Source organism: Acanthochromis polyacanthus, chromosome 10 (assembly GCF_021347895.1).
Source record: "Acanthochromis polyacanthus isolate Apoly-LR-REF ecotype Palm Island chromosome 10, KAUST_Apoly_ChrSc, whole genome shotgun sequence".
NCBI classification, from domain to species: domain Eukaryota; kingdom Metazoa; phylum Chordata; class Actinopteri; family Pomacentridae; genus Acanthochromis; species Acanthochromis polyacanthus.
In genome coordinates, this window is record NC_067122.1 from 16,381,415 (window position 1) to 16,402,488 (window position 21,074).

At 39.4% G+C, this 21,074-nt stretch overlaps 2 protein-coding genes and 1 long non-coding RNA gene across 3 annotated transcripts; 1 reads left to right on the forward strand and 2 right to left on the reverse strand.

Annotated features, from left to right (window-relative positions):
* Positions 1-97: 97 nt before the first annotated feature.
* si:ch211-107m4.1 (heterogeneous nuclear ribonucleoprotein U-like protein 2) lies at positions 98-12,434 on the forward strand. Its single transcript, XM_022196711.2, has 11 exons — positions 98-887; positions 2,192-2,268; positions 2,439-2,681; positions 2,811-2,923; positions 3,033-3,299; positions 4,371-4,493; positions 4,596-4,697; positions 4,942-5,110; positions 10,345-10,572; positions 10,648-10,694; positions 12,055-12,434. Exons 1-11 carry the CDS (start codon positions 415-417, stop codon positions 12,130-12,132), a joined length of 1,920 nt encoding a protein of 639 aa, XP_022052403.2. The 5' UTR covers positions 98-414; the 3' UTR covers positions 12,133-12,434.
* LOC110952941 (uncharacterized) lies at positions 5,420-9,133 on the reverse strand. The gene is made up of 6 exons (XR_007944780.1): positions 8,641-9,133; positions 7,379-7,450; positions 7,187-7,279; positions 6,464-6,771; positions 5,797-6,005; positions 5,420-5,637 (listed from the first exon to the last, which is right to left on the reverse strand). It is a non-coding gene; the product is annotated as an uncharacterized LOC110952941 (long non-coding RNA).
* On the reverse strand, positions 12,263-20,209 carry nudt22 (nudix (nucleoside diphosphate linked moiety X)-type motif 22). The gene is made up of 7 exons (XM_022196713.2): positions 19,970-20,209; positions 17,869-17,989; positions 17,200-17,764; positions 15,218-15,343; positions 13,901-13,998; positions 12,756-12,849; positions 12,263-12,600 (listed from the first exon to the last, which is right to left on the reverse strand). Exons 2-7 carry the CDS (start codon positions 17,952-17,954, stop codon positions 12,463-12,465), a joined length of 1,107 nt encoding a protein of 368 aa, XP_022052405.2. The 5' UTR covers positions 17,955-17,989; positions 19,970-20,209; the 3' UTR covers positions 12,263-12,462.
* Between the last annotated feature and the right edge of the window lie 865 nt (positions 20,210-21,074).

Here is a 21,074-nt window from a genome sequence, read left to right on the forward strand (position 1 = left end):
TCTGTTTAAAATAGCCATGATTAACAACCATCCTAACCTTTTCACCTAACTACGAAAAAGTAAGTTATATTTTACAGATACAATGTGCACAGTTTGTGAGTTTAATGTGGTACGGTGCAGATTTATGTTACAGCTCAAGTTTATAAATGTGTATCATTGTGAACATCAGGTGCAATACCACTTATTGTCCTTTGGTGGCAGTAAAGAGCCCACGTCTAGAATGTGCCGTAAATTAGGAGGAAGAAGAAGTAACGAACCAATCAGAATCCAGGGCTGCATATTGAATCGTTGTTTTGGACTCAAACGGCTTCGGGCTTCACTTTTACTACTGTTTACTTTGTTTAGATCTAATTTTTTTTAAAGAAGCAACAATTCCAGTAAGAAGCCAACCGAGTTAAAACCAACACGGTGGCGATGAAGCTAACGGACATTAAGAAGTTAAAAGTGGCGGAGCTGCGGTCCAGACTGAAAGAACTCGGGTTGGACAGCAGAGGACTGAAGGCTGAGCTGGTGGACCGACTGTGGTCCGCGACAGAGGCGGGACCAGGAGGGACAGATGACGGAGAGCAGATGACACTACAACCCGACAGCTCACCGACACAGCAGGTCCTCACTCCGTCCTCTTCACCGCCGACAGAAGCTGGTGTCCCTGCGCCGTGTGAAGCAGACCACGGCAGAGAGCTCAGAGACACCGGCACACAGACAGAGGCAGAGCCCGGTCCTCCAGCGGTGCACCCCGGATCTGAGTGTGCTCCAGGGGCTGTGACTGTCTGCCAGGCTGAGACAGGAGAGCCGGGACCTGGAGAGGACAGGGGGGCTCTGTTAGTAGAGGACTTGGACAGAGGAAGATCCTTCTATGAGTTCAAAGAGGAAATCCGATATAAAAGGTACATTGTAATGTAAAAAAAAAAAAGAATTATAAAGAAATTCAGTGATAAATTGATGTTCCTAATGTCCCACTACAGCATCAGGGTCAGTACCTTTTTTAATGCATAATCCCATTTGTACACAAAACAAACTAAGAATATACCTATAGTGGTGATTAGAGACATCAGTGTCCTAAACAAGGGGATTTTATGAAGAATAAAATCGGTAGTATATCTGTCTTTCAGCAGTAATTACTATGTGGAGCTTTTCCAACATTTTCTCTCTTTTTTTAAGTTTTCAAGCCTTCATTTTATTTTACACAATGAAGACTATAAGACAAGGGAGGGAATCCACTACACTTCAACCTACAAGGGATCACTATTGATGTGAACTACAAGGGAATACGTTTTACTTGCAGAATTACAGTAAATTAGCTTCTAACAAATGTAGCCCAGTCTGTTGTGATATAATTAGACTTTAGAAGCTCAGAGTCACAATCTGTAGACAGTATATACACTAACAACAGCTAACCTACATGTCAGACTAAGGTTAGACCCTGCTGTCATCCTCAAACCCACTGACTGGTCTTAATAAGTGCCACGTTACATATTAATTGTAAGATATTAAGGTTTCCAGGTTCAGCTAAAGGTTTATCTGTGTCATTGTGTCTGAAAACAAATGAATAGACAAAGATTAAATTTAACCTCAGGAACAAACATTGCACATTATCAGCATCTTAAAATTGTATAATGTTTTATACTCCTGACGCAACAAGAGGAGAACTCTTGTATTGCATAGAGCATAAATACTGTGTCAAATTCTCGTGTCCTACAGTTGCAGTTTACTTGCTCGTAATGAAGAATGTGTTACTATTCTACTTCTTCCTCTTATTCCTCTCACAAGGCATTTTTAATTGATTTTATGTTATGGATGTGGGTGCATAACGGTATTGATGTGCAAAAGATTTTTACCTTCAAGACCAAGCAAGTCTATAGAAGAAAGTATAGTATAGTGTATATATTACATCCATAGTTGAGCTTTACCACATCCACACTCCTCACACCTTCTCACCAGGCTTTATAATCCATTACAGTTTTTTAGTTTTTTTTTTTTTTTAGATTTTTTGTGTTCATGTTTTACTGATATAAAATAGTGGCTGCAAACCACACTTTCCATACTGTATGTCTCTTAGCCACAGAAGAGGTTAGAAAATGAGAAACAATATTTTACAGTGGTTTGAATTAAAAACAGTAAACCTCTACTGAAGTGGATTTTTTTAAGAGAGCAGTGTTGATCAGCAGATTGTGTTTCTTTTTTCAATCAGAGCCAAATCACCACAACCCCCGCTGGAGAGGGAGGAGGCAGAGGAACAAGATGAAGATAAAGTCAGATTAGATCAACGTGAGTCATTTTCTCAAAACATTTAGGGGCATTTGACAATGGGCAGCTGTTGTCACATGATTTTGTCCAAATCAAAATAGTCCCGGAGGATCCAGTTTCTTATTATGACATTTTCATAAGAGCAGTGCAGAGACATTTTGAATATCTGACTCTCCTTGTCGTTGGCTCAGATGGCGGTCACCTACACTTTGAAGTGGGTCCTGATGGATCCTGTGGTCAGCCGCGGTTCTGGTCTCGGTTCCCCCTGCTGTGGTCGGGCTGCCGGCTCACCCACGGGGTGCAGAGGGGCAGGGTGGGCTTTGAGGCGCGGCTGGAGAGGAGATTGTTGAATACACAGCCTGAAGACCATGACGTCAGAGAACCATATGGTCTGAGAGTAGGCTGGTCAGTGGCGCAGTCCTCTCTGCTGCTGGGTAAAGATTAGCTTTTAGTTGTCAATTTTCCCAGAATAAGTTCATTGAACAAATGATTGTTTTCTAGAGGTGTTTTTGTTCTTATTAAAAGGCCTTCAAACTTCTGTTCTTCTGTGGTTTTCATAACAGGGGAGGATGAACTCTCTTTTGCTTATGATGGACGTGGTAAAAAAGTGTCCTGTGGAAAGGAACAGGAGTTTGGAGAACCTTTCTCAGAGGGAGATATCATCGGCTGCTATGCTGTGAGTTTGATTGTTTCTGTCTTTGTATTCTTTGGGATCGATGAAGGTTGCGTGATTCTTCTCTAATTTAAATTGTCTATCTGCATTTGTCATGTTTGCACCTCCACAGTCCTTCTCTTCAGACGGTGCTGTTGAACTCTCTTTCCAAAGGAATGGTCGTTTCTTGGGTGTAGCTTTCACCCTGGATGCCTCAGTGCTGCTGGGCTGTGCTTTGTTCCCTCACATCCTCTGTAAGAGCTGTTCGGTCAGATTGCTGTTGGACCCCACAGCTCCTCCCTGGTACCCTGGACCTCCAGGGTTTACACTGCTGGCAGCTCTCCCTGCTGATCAGAGGGTTCGCTGCACATCAGCTCCTTCCTGCAGAGCACAGTGTGAGGTAAGAGGCAACGGTTAGGTTTAAACAAATTTTGGTGAACAATTACATGATGTAGATGATCCTAAGTCACTTTAGAAAGTCTAGTGTTCGCTACTGAATGAATTGTTTAGCAGATGCAGTGTTTACCACATCCAAAATCAACATTTTGCTTGTTAGCATCTAACATTTGTTAAGTAAAGCAGAGATTAGTTAGCCTAGCCGCACTAGACCCATGCTTTGAAGACACAAGGGTCTAGGCACGCTCGACAGGGAGAGGAGGCGGGCTAAAAGGTTGTCTATCAAATCACTCTGCAGCAATTGGGTAGGTATACAACCAATCAGCGCAACGAATAGGCTCCTAGAGCGCCGGAAATCAGAGGATGCGGTAGATCGGTGAAGCCTTATTTATACAGTCAATGGGTGAAGCTCAAGTATATTACAGACATGTTAACAGAAAGATTATTCAGAGTCGGTGCTAATGGAGCTCAACGACTGTTGTCATTTTTGTTGTCGACCCAGGCAGAGAATTAAATTCGTTGCCGTGTGTTGTCTAGCGCGGCTAGGCTAGTTGTTTCCGGTTGTTTGTCAGAATCGTCGCCCCTCTGTCGTCACTTCATTACGCCCGCCTTCTGACTCTACACTTCATGGTGATTCGTCGGCCAGTTTTAGGAGAATCCAGCCTCGAGCCTTATGGAGGGTAACTAGACCCACACTGGCAGAGAATTAAATTCGTTGCCGTGGGTTGTCTAGCGCGGCTAGGCTAGAGATTAGTACTAATTAGCACTGAACATAGTGAGAGGAACATTAATGAGTGTACTAAATTTCGTTGCAATCTATTTAGTAGCCGTATGCAAATAAGGGCTACAAATTTTAAACTCATATTGGTGCTACAGGAAAAATAATTGGATCACCACAGTCATTGGGATCCATCCTCTGGGAACCTCGAATGTCTGTGTATAATTTCATGGCAATTACATAAACTAAACAGTTGACATAATTCAGTCTGGACCTAACATGGTGGACTAAAAGCCAGGCTGCTAAAGTGTCACCCAGTTTAATTCTAACATTTCTTATTTCGCTCCATTCCATCAGGTGGTGCTGTTGGTGGGTCTTCCCGGTTCTGGGAAGACCTTCTGGGCCCGAACTCACATGAAGCAGCATCCAGAGAAATGGTACAAGCTGCTGGGAACAGAGGAGCTGCTGGCATGTATGATTGTCAGTCCAACCTCCAGGCTTCACTCTCATATTTCAAATTCACATTTAAATATCTTTTCCTGAACAACTGATCCAGAATGTTGAACCTGTGTGTGTTTATAGAGTGGGGGACAGAAGGACAGCAGGCTGCGACAGGCCTCTCAGTGTTTGACTGATTTGATCAAAGTGGCTGCTGAGACTCCTGCTAACTACATCCTGGACCAGGTGACGCCTCACTGCCTGATGTGTTAACAGTTAACTGTCAGGACTGAGGGACGTATTCATATCTGTTATGGTCACAGCTTAATGTTAACTGGTTAGATATGTATGTATATCATTATTTATTTAAAAGCTCTGTATGTGGCAAACATCTCATTTACAACCACAACATGCTCACACAATGCTTAAAGTCACTGAAACAAGCCTGGACTACGTTCCTCTCTGACTCCAGTTGTTTCACTGTGTCCAGTGCAACATCCTCTTCTCTGCACGTCGTCACAAGCTGCAGCTGTTCGCAGGCTTCAGGCGGCGGGTCGTGGTGGTCTTCCCTTCTGCAGACGAGTGGAAACGACGACTGTCGCAGCACCAGATGACCGACGGGGAGCACATCCCTGAGACCGCCCTGCTCAAACTGCAAGGTCTGATTTCTTTATGCTTTAAAGTAAACATCCAATCTAGCTGAATGATACTTTAAATAGATTTATGTGAAGCCCTCTTTCATTATCTCTCACTGAACTACTCTCAAAGGAGAGAAACAAGAGAAACTGAGAGACCCATTTTAGCTCCTTATGTAATAGCAGCTTAATATAGCAAACATAGATTTCTGTGATGATTAGACTGGAGGATTTTGTTTTCCAGAGTATCTAGAGTCTGAAAAAGCAGAATTTTATTTCACAATATTAAATGGTCTAATTTAAATGTAAGTAAACACCACATCATCAGTGTACTGATTTTTAGACATTTTAATGCAGAAATGTGACACATTATACCTTTAACACACAGTTTTATGCGAGAACAAATGTGGATGAAAAGAGTTGCGCAGACAAAGTGTCCTAAAAAATGAAAAACAAAAAAAAGAAACTAAAAGTCAGGGTGGTTCAGAACACTGGATAAACGAGATTAGAGTCCAGCTTGGGTCTCTTGTCCTGAAGTGTAGCGCTGACCCCTGTGAGGTAAAAGATGAAGCATTCAGATGAGCAGGAATAACTATAATTTACTATTTTATACTGATATTAAGAGAAAATGGTGATCAGAGGCATCAGAGAAAACATTAGCATAACAAACTTCTGCTATTCTGCTAATGTGAAAAAGTTAGGACACATACCTAAAACAACACCACCGTCTTTATTGTACAGATCTCTCTCCCTTCGTTGGAGCTTTAACTGTTGGAAAACGTGTCTTTTCGGACAAAGACCACTTTCGTGCAGCTTAACCTTTGTGAAACTTTGTACAAGTTTTTCCCTGACAGGATGCGGTCTGTGTTTCAGAGTGGGCGCCGAGCTCCACACCTGTATTCTGTGGCTATTGGAACATCTGTAAGATAAAGATATACTGATTAATAGACATACAAAATAATACATCACATTGCAACATGTGGACTAGGTGGTGGAATTTTGGTTGGGTTTTTTTGTGTGAATGTTCTTAAGAAACATTTTTAACAGTTCCATGTTTTCCCACCAAAAATGTTCAAAAATTTCCCCAAAATGTTGAAAATGTGGACATCAAAGTTTCACTGTGAAAATATATATATTTTTTCGCCACATTTTCAAACTTTAAAACAGGTCATTTTTTGACCCGCAGGATGACACGAGGGTTAAAACAGGTGGGCATACACCTGAGGACTGTGTGCGTTAGAAGACAAGAGTTAAGATTTAAATCACTTTGAGTGGCACATGGTAACTCCAGCTATGGGACAGATGTTTCTTATTCTTTACAGGTGATATTTAATCTTCAAAAGCACTTTTTTTTTTTTTTTTTTTTTTTAAACTCACCCATGTGATGATTGTTCCTGTGCTTCTTGAAGTGGCTGAAGCCTGACAAGCATCATTTGTTGATGTCTGTGACGTTCAGATTCACCACAGGTATCTGTAGAAGTGTGACCAGCTGTCTCATGCTGGATTCATATGTAACTGGAACTGATTGTCCATTCATATAATCCTCACACTTGACCTGATGGCTAATAGGAGGCGTCGATACAGACTCTTCACGTGGAGGGAGAAGTTTATTCACTGCAGTACAGCGCTGCACTTTCTCTTGTAGACCATTTTTCTGCTCCAAATTATTTTTTCCTCCACCCTTCCTGTCAGAATATGGAAAAACGGAAATAAAACTCTGTACTAGTACAATGTGCTTCCTATAGCAAAAAGGTTGTCTTTTCCACACTTCAGATGAAGTGATCATAATAAAAGGGGAAAGTTATGATAGAAAAGACATTACGCTTTTCATTGTAAAAGTATTCTGGAGATAAGAGCCAATTGTAGGATACAGAAACAAGAAGTACAAGCAAGCTGAAAAGCAAATACTCAGTTTACAACTTCTTATCAGTGTCCATTTGTCTTCTTAAAATCACATACTGCAACAAAAGCTGGACAAGGTTTAGTCAGCCAGCAGATATTGGGAGTCAGTAATTATTTTCAGTGTCAAACTGGTGCCGAAGATCAGAAGCATTTAGAATCAGCCCACTTTTGTCGATCAAGCCAATCATTTAGACAAACCTCAGAGAAATAGAAGGGATGTACTCTTCAGTGGTGCTGTCTTCACTGGCTGTTTCCCATGTGTCATCCTCATCTGGGTTGTTCCAGACAAACCTGGAAACAAAGACTCTGAAATTAACTCACTCTAAGTTACACAAAGGAGGAGTTTAAGCACAGCATTGGTCTAAAAGAATACAGTAGAATAATACTCACTTTGTGTTTTTAAGATAATCATCATCATCATCATCTTCACTCAGGCTCATGGTGGACGTCATATTAGTGAAGCTAAACACCAAGAAAAATTAAACCAAAATGGTTTAAAACTAGAGAAAAAGTAATCCAAACATCATTTACATGGCAACGTGAACAAGTGCAATATAGATATGTCACAACATATCATTTTAAATGAAGCACAGTGATGCAACACATGTTCTGGCCTATAAATCAGAATCATCATTATATTCTCCAAATGTAAAGGAACAGGTTTCTTTCCTACAGACAGCAGGAAACATCTAGTCATTTTTATATACTTTTTCTTTGGTTTTAAAGAAATGCAATAATTTCTATTCCTATTATAACTGTGACTCCTATTGCAATATAGGAACCAACCTTTTTCGGCTTGTTTTTGGATTCCCAATCTTGTTTTTAAGATATTATTGTATGTTAAATGACTTTTTTTGTAGCCTAGTGGTAATTTTAAACAACCAATACAGGCAACTACTAGCAGATAACATGGATGATCTCCTGATGTTAAATTTGGGGGGAAAAAATTGTAATTTTGCAAACTGATAACAAGCTTACACCACTTACTAGTACTTATTGGTGACTGGGTGAAATCATAGTGAGCCTGAATTCACAGAAACACATAATATCAGAATCAAAATCTATTTTACTGCCAAGTAGGTTTTCATGTACTAAGAATGAAAGTAGTTTTTTTTTTTAAAGAAGATCAAAGATTAAAATAAAAAGTATATGAAGCAAACAGAATGTCTTATAAAGGCAATAAAAACAATACAGATATTTACAATGATTACACAGTATGTCATGTAAACAACTTGAAATGTGCTAAAAGAAGATGATAATCCTATTTACAGAGCCGTTAGGCTTTATCAGCATTGTACGTAGCTGTACGGCTGTAGCACCCAATCGTCAGTGAGAGCTGAGTGAGCGCTCACTGAGCTTTTTTTTTTTTTTTTTTTTTTAACAAAGGCAACCACAGTATTTTAACTTCAGCTGGTTTGAGTAAGGTAAAACTACTGAAACTGGTTCTGTTTAGTCCCCAGAGCTTCATACAAACAAGTTACTGGTTTGAATTTACAAAAACAACTCCTAAAATGACTGAGTGTGTCACGCTGTCACCTTATAATACTGCTGTCAGTCTCATCACAGCCTGAAGCTAGGTGGCTAACATTAGCTAACCCACCACCTGCTGTTACTGTGCTAATGTGGCTGACGTCATGCAGGTGTGCGTTTACCTGTCCAGGAGAACTCGAGCCATATCAGCGTCTCTCTGCAGTCCCAACCTGCTACGGAGCTCTCGCCACCTGGGGAGACACTCTCCGATGTTAATCCGGGTTTTACCGCTCCTCTGGTGGCTCAGTCTCCTCCGGTCATTCAGTTCGCCGGCACGTTTGCGCTTCACCGGAGCAGTTTGGGTGACCGGAGGGTCGGGAACCGGCAACGAATAGTCGTGATCCATCAGGAGGGGGAAATACATGATAATGAATGAGCAAAAGAGTGTCTAGATAGTTTGTCGAGTTGGTAGTTTCAGCTGTAGTTGTAGTACTTTGACGAGTTCTTCTTCTTCTTCTTCTTCGGTATTTATCGTGTTTTCCCGGAAGTTCTGACAACTAGAGGGGTGGTGACCAAAACGAAACGCTACGCCACATTGGCTCTTTCAAATCTTTTTTTCTTTAAAAAAAACAAAAAACAGAACTGCAAGCAGGTACCATAAAACCAACGTACAGTTTCATACAGTAGTCATAAAATTGGATAATACTATAACTGAAACGGTGCAATAAAACCAATAATCTTGACCATTATGGGTATTATTAGTGCTATTGTCACCTTGTACCTTTTTGTACTTCTCTAGTACTCTATATTATTGTAAATACCAGCAATTTAGCACTTTTATTTGTAAATACGAACATTTTTGGTGACTTATTTCTACTTCATCAACAAGATTGCATCTATCGATCTATCTATCTATCTATCTATCTTATCTATTTATCTATCTTGATGTCTCATATACTGAAGAATTTGAAATCTTTTTCTGCCATAGCACTACAGAGTGTGGAAGTATGGTTGTTGAAACAGCAAAAAATAAATACACACAACACACAGTCTGCAGTGTCTGGTGTGTATGATGCAAAGAAGCATTTTAAAATTAAAATTGCACCAAAAGAATATATATGAGAAAGAGAATCAGTCACAGATGACAATGTTTTCCCAAATCCGATGCCTTGACAAATGTGCTAAGACCTGAAGTTATGATTTGCACCTTCGTAGCACGACCAGGACAGCAGCTAATTATTATTTTTATCATTGATGAATCTGTTTATCACCTTTTCGATGAATTGTTTGGGTTATAAAATGTCAGTAAATGGTGAAAATATCAATCAAACAACGCCCTCAGCTGTCTTGTTTTGTCCACAATCCTAATATATTTAGTTTACTGCCACAGCGGAGTAAAGACACCAGAAAATATTGCATTAGAAAAGCTGGGATCAGAGAATTTAGACTTTGTTCCTCTTAAAAATCATTAAAAACAAGAAATCAGTTATTAAAATAGTTGGCAAATGATCTAATAGTTGACAAGTAATCAATAAATCGATCGTTGTAGATCTAAATACAGTAGAATCTGCTGACGGCTGAAGCTGACACCTGGTTTCACTTTTAACACATTAACTGATGTGTATTTTTAATACTTGTGATTTTATGTATACGTCTGTAAGCAATATTTATTATGAACATGTAAATAATTTACATACATTCCATATCAGTTGAAATGTATGACGCTGCAATCTCTTTAAAGTGCATTAGTTCTATTAAAATCGTGAGTGAACTTTGCTGAAATGCTGGTTCACATTTCATTATATTGTTATTTAATCACTAGATGAGGAAATGAGTGCAGCTGCTGGAGCCTCTTCTCTAAGCTGGATTTTGTTTCTTCTCTCCAGTGAGCTGCAGCCTTCCAGAGCAGCCGGCCGACCTGCTGGAGGAGCTGCAGTACGTGGAGCTTCCTCAGCACCAGGCTCAGACCGTCTTGCTGCAGTACAAAGACGAGGCCCGCAGGCTGCTGCCCCCCGTCCACAAACAAGACAAGAAGAAACCACGGCTTTACAAGAAGAGACCCCACCCTCACTGCCCTCCGGCCCCACACAGGACGGAGTGGTCTGGTTTTAATGGTGAGAAACGGTGGATCATGTTTGAGGGTACTCTGTAGTTTTGGACATTAGCTAATGGTATTTTTGTCTTTGCAGGGCGGAATGACACAAACATGCAGCCATGGATCCAGCAGCCGAGATATGTGAGTTAAACAGCTGTGAAATCCTACAAAACAAACCTCACTGCTGCTGTATCTGTAATCTAGCTGCAACTTTAGGTTTCTACAGTTGGCTTGGGGCCGATCTCTCCTCATTTTATATTAATCTATTTCATACAAAGTAACTTTACATGAAAATATCCCATAACCAGGATTAATAATTTAAACTGAAGAAGACACATGCACCCTAACATTGCTATATATACTGCAGTACTACTGTTTAAATTATAAAACTTTTTAAACTTTACATTTCCTGGTTTCAGCACCGGTTGTCCAGAATTTTGCTAAATTTTAGGTTGATACATGAAAATACTGAAATACTAGAAGTACATATGCAGTACTTTACTGTAGTAAAAGTTGAAGGCATGTTGGAGAATACTTTTATTAATTACATAGATGTTTTCTATTTAACTCGCCGTTTTTGTTTTTTATTTGTATGATTCAGATTTTAGTTCATGTTTTTGAGTTTCTCACATGTGGACAAATGTTGGACACTGTTAACCACTAGGGGGCGCAACATAGCAAGGTTCAACTTCAATTACTGTCTCGTGTTTTGTATGAATGTGATGTTTAAATAGTCACTCATCAGAATACATTTTTACTGTAATTGTCAGATATTTCTATCTGTACTCTTGTTTCTTTACTCAGATGTTTCTTTCTAGACATTTATGTGGTAGTTATAGCGAGATAGTTGAAATTTACTGAGATTTTTGTTTGCAAACTCTCAAAAGCCATAAAGTGAATAATGCAAACTGTTTTCTTTTGCACTGAAGTTGTGACTCTTGTAAATCATCTCAACTCTAAAACTAAGCCCTTCCTTTGCTATTTTAACATGTATTCAGCTGTTGTCTGGTAACTTCAACCTATACCTGAAGGTAAATTGAGGAAAATGGTGCAAATCAATAAGAGCAAAGTCTGATCATGCAGTAAATCCATCCCAGAATTCACACCGTTTTTCAGAAAAACATCGTACACAGAAACTTGAAGTTGCTTCAAAGCCTTTGGCCTGTAGTGTCTATATATCCAGGATGCAGCACAAAAATACACAATAACTACACTATTCAATGAGCACTTTACTACTTTTTTGGACTAAAACCCAACTTTTAAACTGATATGTGGAGCTGATGTCAATAATAAAACATCCAAACATGACTGACTATTCAGTTCTTATGATTCATTAGTTATTTAGAATTTCTTCATCATTATAGATCTTCTGGTCTGGTTTGTGATTCAGGTGAATTCACGTCCTTTTAAAGTATGTTGCTGCTTTTTAATCGGCTGAAACCATATTTATGACAGCAAGAGCTCCTTTAAATAGATTTCTTCTGTGTTGTTTCTATTTCAGTGGACCGTTCCTCATCAGGAGCAGAGCTTCTACTACAACAGAGACGTCGATTACAGCGGTTATGAGGGCTACTGGTGAGGAAACCTGGAGGAGGAAGAACTGATTCCGCTTCCTGTGACTGTAACGACAATAATGCTGCTGATGTCGTTTCATGTCATCTGTGGGTTTGAAGTTTACACAGACCTCAGGCTGCTTTCACTCAAACATCTTCAGTGTTGTGGCTTTTTAATTTTATTGATAAAAACACTTTTTATCCAAAAATATTTTACAAAATTTCTACTGTCCAGTGAACAAATGATGAGAGCTACACAGTACTTTGCACAGTTTTAACAGCAGTGTTGGTCAGGGACATTTTCTGAAAATAAATCCCTGAACTTTAATCAACCGTTTGTCTTTGTGCTTGTTCCATCATGTGGGTCCGTTTTGTGGCGTCGTCTTCTCGGTGCCTCCGTCGGGTTTCACAGTCTGATAAAGAATCACGGCTCCTTTAGCTGAAGGACACAACTCGGACCACAGAGGGCTGCTGCTGTTCAGCTGCAGGAGCTCCTACATTATTCACAACATATTTGGAGCTTTTAGACGCTTTACGTGTCTCCACATTGGTTTACTCTGCAGTTTTTTTTAATTATACCACAACCAGAATGAGCATTCTCATTCTGACTGTGCAGATAATGACACGTCTGTAACTACAAACTACTGACCGCTCTGCTGACGAACACGACGTCTGTGGACTCGTGGGCTTCTGGTCCTCCTTTCCAGTACAACTGTCTGACTTCATCAGAGGTCAGGGAGCAGCTGAGGACACACGGATACAATAAATACACGTTACATCTTTAGAAAACACGCTACAGAGATTACAGCACTTACATCTACCAGCTATCCTGAATGGACCCATTTTTAAGGCAAATTCAAAACAAAAACTGGCATTTTAGAGCGTCCAATTACAAAGCTCTGTCTGCTTCTAGAGGAAAAGTAACTTTAGTTTTTTGTAGTGCAATGACTGACATTGGCTCCTTTAATACTGAAGACAAACTTCAGTATTAAAGGAGCAATGTTAATGCTAAGGCTAAAACATTTAGGGGCCGGCGTGTAGGAGCCAGGATGATTGTTTTCATTTCATTTTCTAGAGTTAACCTCATCTAGTTGCTGAATGACGGGGATAAAAGTGAGGTTTATCTTTAGCATCCTAAGCCTTTTTGTTTCTAAGTTTCTAAGAAATTTATGTTACAATAAATAGTGTCTTATTTTTAAAACATTTTTCTGTGGACATTATTTTGTTTTGGACGTGTGTCGAGTCAGACGCTTCGGTACAGACACCATAGCGACTGTACAGGCTCAGGACTAGTTACTACAATACTTTTATGAGTTGTGTGATCATCTGCAGCTTTTATGCTGCTGCTTTCGGTTTCAGTTAGACATACCTGCATAAAGACATGTTAAAAATACCTCCTGAATGATAATACAATGTTAAAATAGACAGCGCTAGTGTTGTTTCTCTTTTACAAACATCTCCTGTCTGTCCTGAACTTAAGGGAATTAATTCTGTAACACAAAACTTTCTCCAACAGTGTGACTGCCGTTAACTTATTCTGATGTCATCAGACCCCAACAGACATACATTATAGCTCACAGCCCTTTATTTAATGTCTGTAGCAGGTGAAAGACACAGTTAAACATTGTTATTTAGAAAAAAACTTAAAAAGCAATGCACTCATTTGCAGCCTCTCTTCAATAGGCTTTAAATTCAGACTAAACACCATCTTGGCTGGAACTCCTGCATTCAAATGTAATTATGACAAAATTTCACACTAATGTCTGACATGAAAACTAAAAGAGAAACCGCTACCTGACGTAGAACTCAGCACTCGGTCTTCCAGCGCTGATGTGATTCAGACCGACGCCCAGAAGAACCGGTTCTCCCAGAGAACTCAGAGGAACATTCACCTGAGGACAGAACCGTTTAAGATCACAAACTATTTCTGTGAGTGAGATTTAAGTCTTTTCTTCTACGTCTTTGCCAAACATTTATGCAAAAGATCCCTCTATACATTTGTTCTGCTTATCCAGAGTCAGGCTGTGGTGGCAGATAAAGACAAAAATGTTTTCTGAATACTGCTAGAAGTATTTAGGTACACGACTTGATAATCATTGTACCTGTAGATGATCAGTAAAACTGACAAGTTCTGACTTAATCTTCCAGCAATTTTCTGCAAAAAACTAACAATTAATTGACTGAATAATAAAACAGAGTGACATTTTGTGTCTCATTTCGGTCGTTTTCCTTCGACCTGCAGCCATTCTCTGTCTCTTATAGGTCATTTTCTATGTATTTGTGGTCATTTTGTGCCACATTTTAGTTGTTTTCAGTCTCCTCCTAGGAAATGTCTTACAATTCTGGGATAAGACCAGGTATCTCCAAACACTTTGGGCCATTTTTTGTAATCTGTCCAGCATCGTAACCTAAAGATATATCATTTTTAATCACTTTATATACCTTATTTTCTGTACAAAGATGCTTTCAGGTTTTGTCATCACTTATTCAATTGATCTTGTCATTTCAGGTTTCAGGAACTCTTTTACCAGCGAACGTCCTAACTGTTAGGATTTGCTGCATTTCTCTCCAACTGTAAATTAACATTTCTTGAGTTTTTGATTGTTGGTCAGACAAAACATGGACATTTTTCACAAATTTCTGCCATTTTATAGACTTAATAATTAATCCTTTGATAAAAACATGATAAAACCCCTGCCATAGTTCAGCCTACAGGAGTGAAACACAGAGCTTGGGCACATTTAGGTGCTGATAAATCAATAACACAACCACAGAAAGCTCTGCTGTAACTGCTTGAAAATGTGCAATTGTGCTTTATTTTTCTTCTGTCAGGACATTTTGTTATTCAGCGTTTAGCAGCGCCTCACATGGAAACGAAGGTGTCAGAAAAGATGTGTAAATGTGATAACAGCAGCTGTTACTGATTTCCTGAGTTTGGCTTTTGAAGCAGCCGCACATTCGGTTTCCACGGGATTTTAATCTTTATATTTTGCGCTCAGATACAGACACACTCCATCCTCCTGAATCAACTTCAGTATTAAATCTTTGAAACATCTCCCCTCAGATGGTGTTAACAGCAACATGACGCAAGAAGTCTAAAGTGTCTTTTACCTCGTCTCTGATCTCTGCACACACGGAGGAGAAGAGCTCGGAGACGACCACCTCCAGTTTCTGCTGCATCATCTCCACACTGATGTTCTCCTCACACACCGCCTGGCCCAGACGCTCACACACCACCTGAGAAGAGCAGCGCTGATGAGAACGACTATCACATCCTGACGCTCTTCCACGTCAACAACACTTAACGCTGTATTTTTTCCACCACACAGCTTTTCCAGTTTGCTGCAGCATCACCTCTCGCTCTTTTTTTTCCTCCTCCCTGTAGCTCTTCTGGTGCCACATCATCTCTTAATGCAATTTTTCTCTACACAGCTCTTAAACAAGTTTGTTCCCATTCCAGCCAAGAACAAAATGTAAAACTGTCTTTTCTCCTTATAGATCTTCCAGATAAATCAGTCACCAAGATATAGCACCGTTCTCCTACAGCTTCATGTGTGATAACATCATGTTTAACCCTCGTGTCGTCCTGCGGGTCAAAATTGACCCGTTTTAAAGTTTGAAAACGTGGAAAAAAAAAAATTCACAGTGAAACGTCTGATATCCACATCTTCCACATTTTTGGGAGATCTTTGAACATTTTTTGGTGGAAAAAAAAATGTTTCTTAAGAACATATTAGCCAATTTCACTTGATTTTGGTTGATTTTTATGTGAATGTTCTTAAAGAAAATATTAGAAGTTTTACTGAGATATATGTGTGTGTAATCACTTTAGATATTTTTAGGATTTTTTGGGGAAGATTTTTACTCTTTTTTTGAAAATATTTACAAGAATTTTCTTGTCAAATTTGTGGGATTTTTTTTTAAATTAAACTTTTAAGGAATTGTTGGAATTTTCTTCCTGAAGATTTACAAATTTTTAGAAATTTGGGGAATTTTTTTGCTGAATTTTTGGATTTTTTCCAGACAAGGAAACAATATTTTTTGGTGCTCATAAATGAAGACAACAGGAGAGTTAACACTGGTCTTTTTCTTAGTAACGTTTTAACAGCAGTGTAGGTACATTATCCTCCACGTGATACCTGTAGAAATGTAAGCTCATCATCATATCTGTAAATATCCAGAAGTAAATTCACCGTGTCATAGCTGGAAATTCACAGTCAAATACACCACCGTTCACATGTTTATGCCCACCAAGGCTATTTCCTGGTTTCCATTGTTATGAAAATTATTCTATTTGATGATTGAATGTTCTTAATCATTGTAATCCTGTGTGATGTGTGCTAAAAGAGGGACAAGGATAAAAACCAGTTCTAACTGCCTGCCTGGAGCAAACTAGAGACAACACATACCAAGATGTGTAACTCATGCTTTTGTGCCTGGATAAAAACTCTGCTATTTTCCACCTTCGTCAGTCACTTGTTCAGACTGTGTTCTGTTCGTGTGATTCCTTGCTCAAGGAAAACTTCGCTTTGACTTGAGAGACGACTGAGTATTAATATGGGGGAAGTCAGGACTTCCATGAAAACTCACATGTGCTAACATAACTGCACAAAGGTTTTCTAATCATCAGTTAGCCTTTCAGCACCATTAGCTAACACAATGTAGCATTAGAACACAGGAGTGATGGTTGCTGGAAATGTTCCTCTGTACCTCTATGAAGATATTCTATCAAAAATTGCCAGCTAGAATAGTCACTTATCACATTAACAATGTCTAGACTGTATTTCTGATTGATTTAATGCTATTTTCATTGAAAAAAATGCTTTTCTTTCAAAAATAAGAACATTTCTAAATTTTGAACAGTAGTGTATGTACACAACAATATGTAAATTCACCACACCCTGTACATGGGACCTGCATTAGATCTTATTTTTTAGCTTATTGTACTTTTGCAGTTCTTGTCCTGCTTTTTTTCCTGTCTTATCTGTATCCAGCTGCTGTGACATTAAAATTTCCCCAGTGAGGGATCGATAAAGTTTATCTTATCTTTACAACACGCTGAGCTTTTTTAATGCCACTTAAACTCTATTTACCTTGGGCTCTGGGTGTCCTCCAGGAATGTCCAGGAGCCCTCCAGCCTCCGCCACCTTCTGGCTCCTCCTGATCAGCACCACCTGACCGTCAGCCGTCCTCAGCACGGCGCCGACGCCCAGCGGCTGGGCCAGCAGCGCCACAGGGTCGCTGAACTCCGCCTCTCCTCGCCGACGGAGCTCCGCCACCCGACTCGACCAGTTCGTTCCCAGATAGTCCTTGTAGCAGGTGAGGCCGAGTCTCAGAGTCAGGACAGGCCCGGAGCGTGAGTGAATATCAGGTGAGACGTCTGTGCAGCCACATGTGGAAGAATCCTGCAACAATTTAGTCTGTTGAAGGACGTCCTCTAGTACGGTGTGGCTGTTAGTTTGTCCACCCTGGTCCCCTGCACAGTTCAACAGGGGGATGTGGGAGGAACGAGTGGATGGTGGGTGTTTTGGAAGAGCAAAGCAGAAAGAATGAAGCCTGAATTTGGCCCCGTTGAAAAGCCACGGCTCCCTGGAGACCCGCTCCGTCCACAGCTCCTCGATGTGACGCTCTACAGTCGGATCCGTCTGCCTGTTAAACCTGACAGGAGAGGAAGGGAAACAACACTTCTGAGGTCACTTCAGTCAAACAGCATTTCTAAAGTTGTTCTACACTAATGAATGCATTGTTTAAACACATCTCACCTTTCAGAAAGCTCCACTTGTACTTGAGACTCCAGCAGCCCCTTCCAGCGTTCACAGTGCAGCAGCACCGACACATCTGGGTCCATTACGTCTCAGTGGAGTCTTCAGTAAGTTGATGCCACTTTTAAAAAAGAATCATCACATGAAAGCTTCAAAATCCAGTGTGTCTGACTGTAAATATCTATATTTAGAAGAAAAGTCAAAGCTGAAGCACATGTAAAGCTGTAAACAAGCTGCAGAGGGCAAAAGTAATCAGGCGATGAGTAATGTTGCACATTCATGTTTCTTCTGACGTCTCCCTCCACTCCTCAGACACACAGACAGAATAGAATATCTTAATTGTCATTACACATTGAGACATGACAAAAATATAGGTCGCTGCCACTGGACGGTGCATTGAAACAAGCTACATTAACAACAATAAATAAGAAAATGCACATATAAACAAAACTATCTAAGAATTCCAACATATGCAAAAGAGGCAGGATATATACAGTACATTAAGGAGGTAATGAGATCAAATAAAAACCAATAAAATAGAATAAATATGGGCAGGAAATTGCATGGAAGCAGCATTATTAAAAGTGATGCTGCGCGTTATTGCTTTGGATTCAGTCTGATGGACCATGAGTAAAAACTGTTCCTCAGCCTGTTTATCTGCATTTTAAGGATCTGGGTCATTTCATGTGTTTTCAATAATGGGTGTTGCTGCACCATCTAGAAATTGGCTACATTTTCTTGTGATGGAAGATAGACACAAAACAACTTTCCATGCAAAAAATTAGAGCTCTCGCTCTATTAGTTCCAAGCTTATGGGATCTTGAATTTTTTTGAATTTGGGCTTAAACCCACCCCCTAAACCCTCGCCTAGGATTTTGCACTATTTAACTGCTTATTTCTCAGCTTCTAGACATAATTGATGGCTGAAATTTGGCAGACAAGCTCACAGCAACCATCTGACATCACAGGTAGCCTCACAGCCTCCGAGCTACTCTCTACAGACCACAGGAGCCTTCTAAAAATGCTAAAAAATTAAGAAAAACACACTCGCGAGTATGTTTTAGGGGTCTAAAATTACTAGAAATGTTGACCCAAGGACCACTTTGTCCTATTGTAAACAAAACTGTATGATAACTTGCAAAGTTGGAGACTTCTGGGGGTATCTGGCACCAGGCTGAACAGCTACTGGTCTGGTGGCAAATAATACAATAGCTAATTAAATAAATACCACAGTGTTATGAAGGCAACTAAAAATATTAGCATTAGAATGAAGACAGTCACCACAAGTGTCAACATTTATGTGATTTAGCTTGGTCTTCATTACGGTTTAATAAATTGCAAGAAAAACAGAACAGACATTGCAATAAGAGTCATGTTAATGATTTTTTTTTTGCAACTAATGATTATTTTCTTTGTCTATTACTGTCACAATTAGTTGTTTAGTGTATAAAATGTCAAAATGGTGAAACATGGCAATCAATGTTTCCCACAGCACAAGATGACCCCCTCAGATGTCTAGAGGAAGAAAGAAACCAGAAAATAATCACATTTATGAAGCTGGAATCAGAGCATCTGAACTTTTTTTGTTTCAAAAAAATCTTAAAAACATTAAAAAGTGAAGCATTAAAGTTGAGACTGGGGCTGCTAAATTCAGTAGGAGGGGCAGAAATCAAACAGAAATCAAGATATGATCAATTTTATTGATCCCAAAGAGGGGAAAGCTCATCTTTACGGCAGCTCAAAAGACAGGGGTATAAGAGCAGTAAAAGAATATATTAAAACACTGCGCTAAAATTGCTAAGAACATTACAAACACAAGACGAAAATTGAGGACATCTGTCACCTGCTGTAGTCCCAGAATCTGATGGAGATTTGTTTGTGGTGACAAAGTTGTTGTGGATTTACTAAATGTTGACTACAGCAGGTCAAATAACTTCAAACAGCTTCAATGAACCTGAGTTGAGCGCTGACAGACACGTTCGGAGCAAAAAGCTGCGATAAAAACAACATCTGCTGCTCATTTTGTGCTAATACATCCTGAACAACAACATGTTAAACTTGAAGTCCTAAAACTCACACAGACATTTTTTCTTTATCTTACCTTTTCCGTGAAGGAAGCAGCGATGAACAGCTCGACAGTTTCTTCCTCTTTTTAAAGAGCAGGTCAAAATGTGCTCAGTGTCTCCACCAGAGGAGGAGAGGAGGAACTGCAGCTCCTCTTATCGGAGATACGGACGCTCCGTTTAATTTAATGACAGTCTGAACATAAAAGAACAGACAGCGAAGTAAAATGTAAATAATCTAGCATGTTTAATAAGCGTTAGCACGTTAATAAAGTCCCGCATTGCTTCTCTCAGTAGATGAACGCAAAGTTAACATCCTGTAAACAGACACTCGGAGGGGCGTGTTTGTTTTTATGTCAAACTATCTGATGTAATCACAACTTCCTGTTAGAATCAAAATAATATCCTCAGTGAGCAAGTTGCACGGTGAAACTGAACGGTGCTGTATTGTAAAAAAAAAAAAAAAACCTGCAAAAATGGTATTTCTAAGAAGCAACACCTTTTCAAATAGAGCACATTCATGTTTATCCACAAAAATGACAGTGATTAAATTTAAGATAATTTTCACTGGTGACAAAAACAAAACAACAAACAAACGTTTAAAGACATAATTACATTGTAATCAAGTATTGTTATGCTTGCACTGTCAACAACCACAGTGGTTGAGCTCAAGCTTTCTTTATTTATTAATTTTTCTTAACCAAGAGGTTTTTTAGGCCTTGGCATCCAAGGTTATAGCCCTGAACATCTTATGAATTTCCTCAGATCACATTTTTTTTAATCTATTTCAAAACAAGACTACTGTATTTTTTGCTGTTGTTGTTTTTATTTTTAAATCCTTGGATCTGTCATCTGCAATGCCAATCGTGCATTGCAGCCAAATATGATGCCATTAATCAAAAACACTGGGATAGTATCTTACTTTTGGTATAAGTTTAATCAGTTTACTGAAGGAAAATTAATTTCCTGTCAAGCAGTGAGATGCATGAGCATCTGGATGTTTACTGATCACAGAAGTGCCACATTTAATTATCGGGAAAGTAACCAATAAAATGTTACAATAAGTGTACGAGTTACAATGCACACAATTTATTTTATTATATGTCCTTCTAGTTAGACAAGCTATAATGGTGCTATGGACAG

What these genes read in the sequence shown, in the direction of transcription:
- si:ch211-107m4.1 (XM_022196711.2), top strand. Translation starts at nt 415, where the DNA reads ATGAAGCTAACGGACATTAAGAAGTTAAAAGTGGCGGAGCTGCGGTCC. An exon ending in ATATCATCGGCTGCTATGCT is followed by an intron (nt 2,924 to 3,032) that starts GTGAGTTTGATT and finishes GCACCTCCACAG; the next exon opens with TCCTTCTCTTCAGACGGTGC. An exon ending in CGCCCTGCTCAAACTGCAAG is followed by an intron (nt 5,111 to 10,344) that starts GTCTGATTTCTT and finishes TCTTCTCTCCAG; the next exon opens with TGAGCTGCAGCCTTCCAGAG.
- nudt22 (XM_022196713.2), bottom strand. Translation starts at nt 17,954, where the DNA reads ATGGACCCAGATGTGTCGGTGCTGCTGCACTGTGAACGCTGGAAGGGG. An exon ending in CAAGTGGAGCTTTCTGAAAG is followed by an intron (nt 17,765 to 17,868) that starts GTGAGATGTGTT and finishes CTCTCCTGTCAG; the next exon opens with GTTTAACAGGCAGACGGATC. An exon ending in TCGTGTTCGTCAGCAGAGCG is followed by an intron (nt 12,601 to 12,755) that starts GTCAGTAGTTTG and finishes TGAATAATGTAG; the next exon opens with GAGCTCCTGCAGCTGAACAG.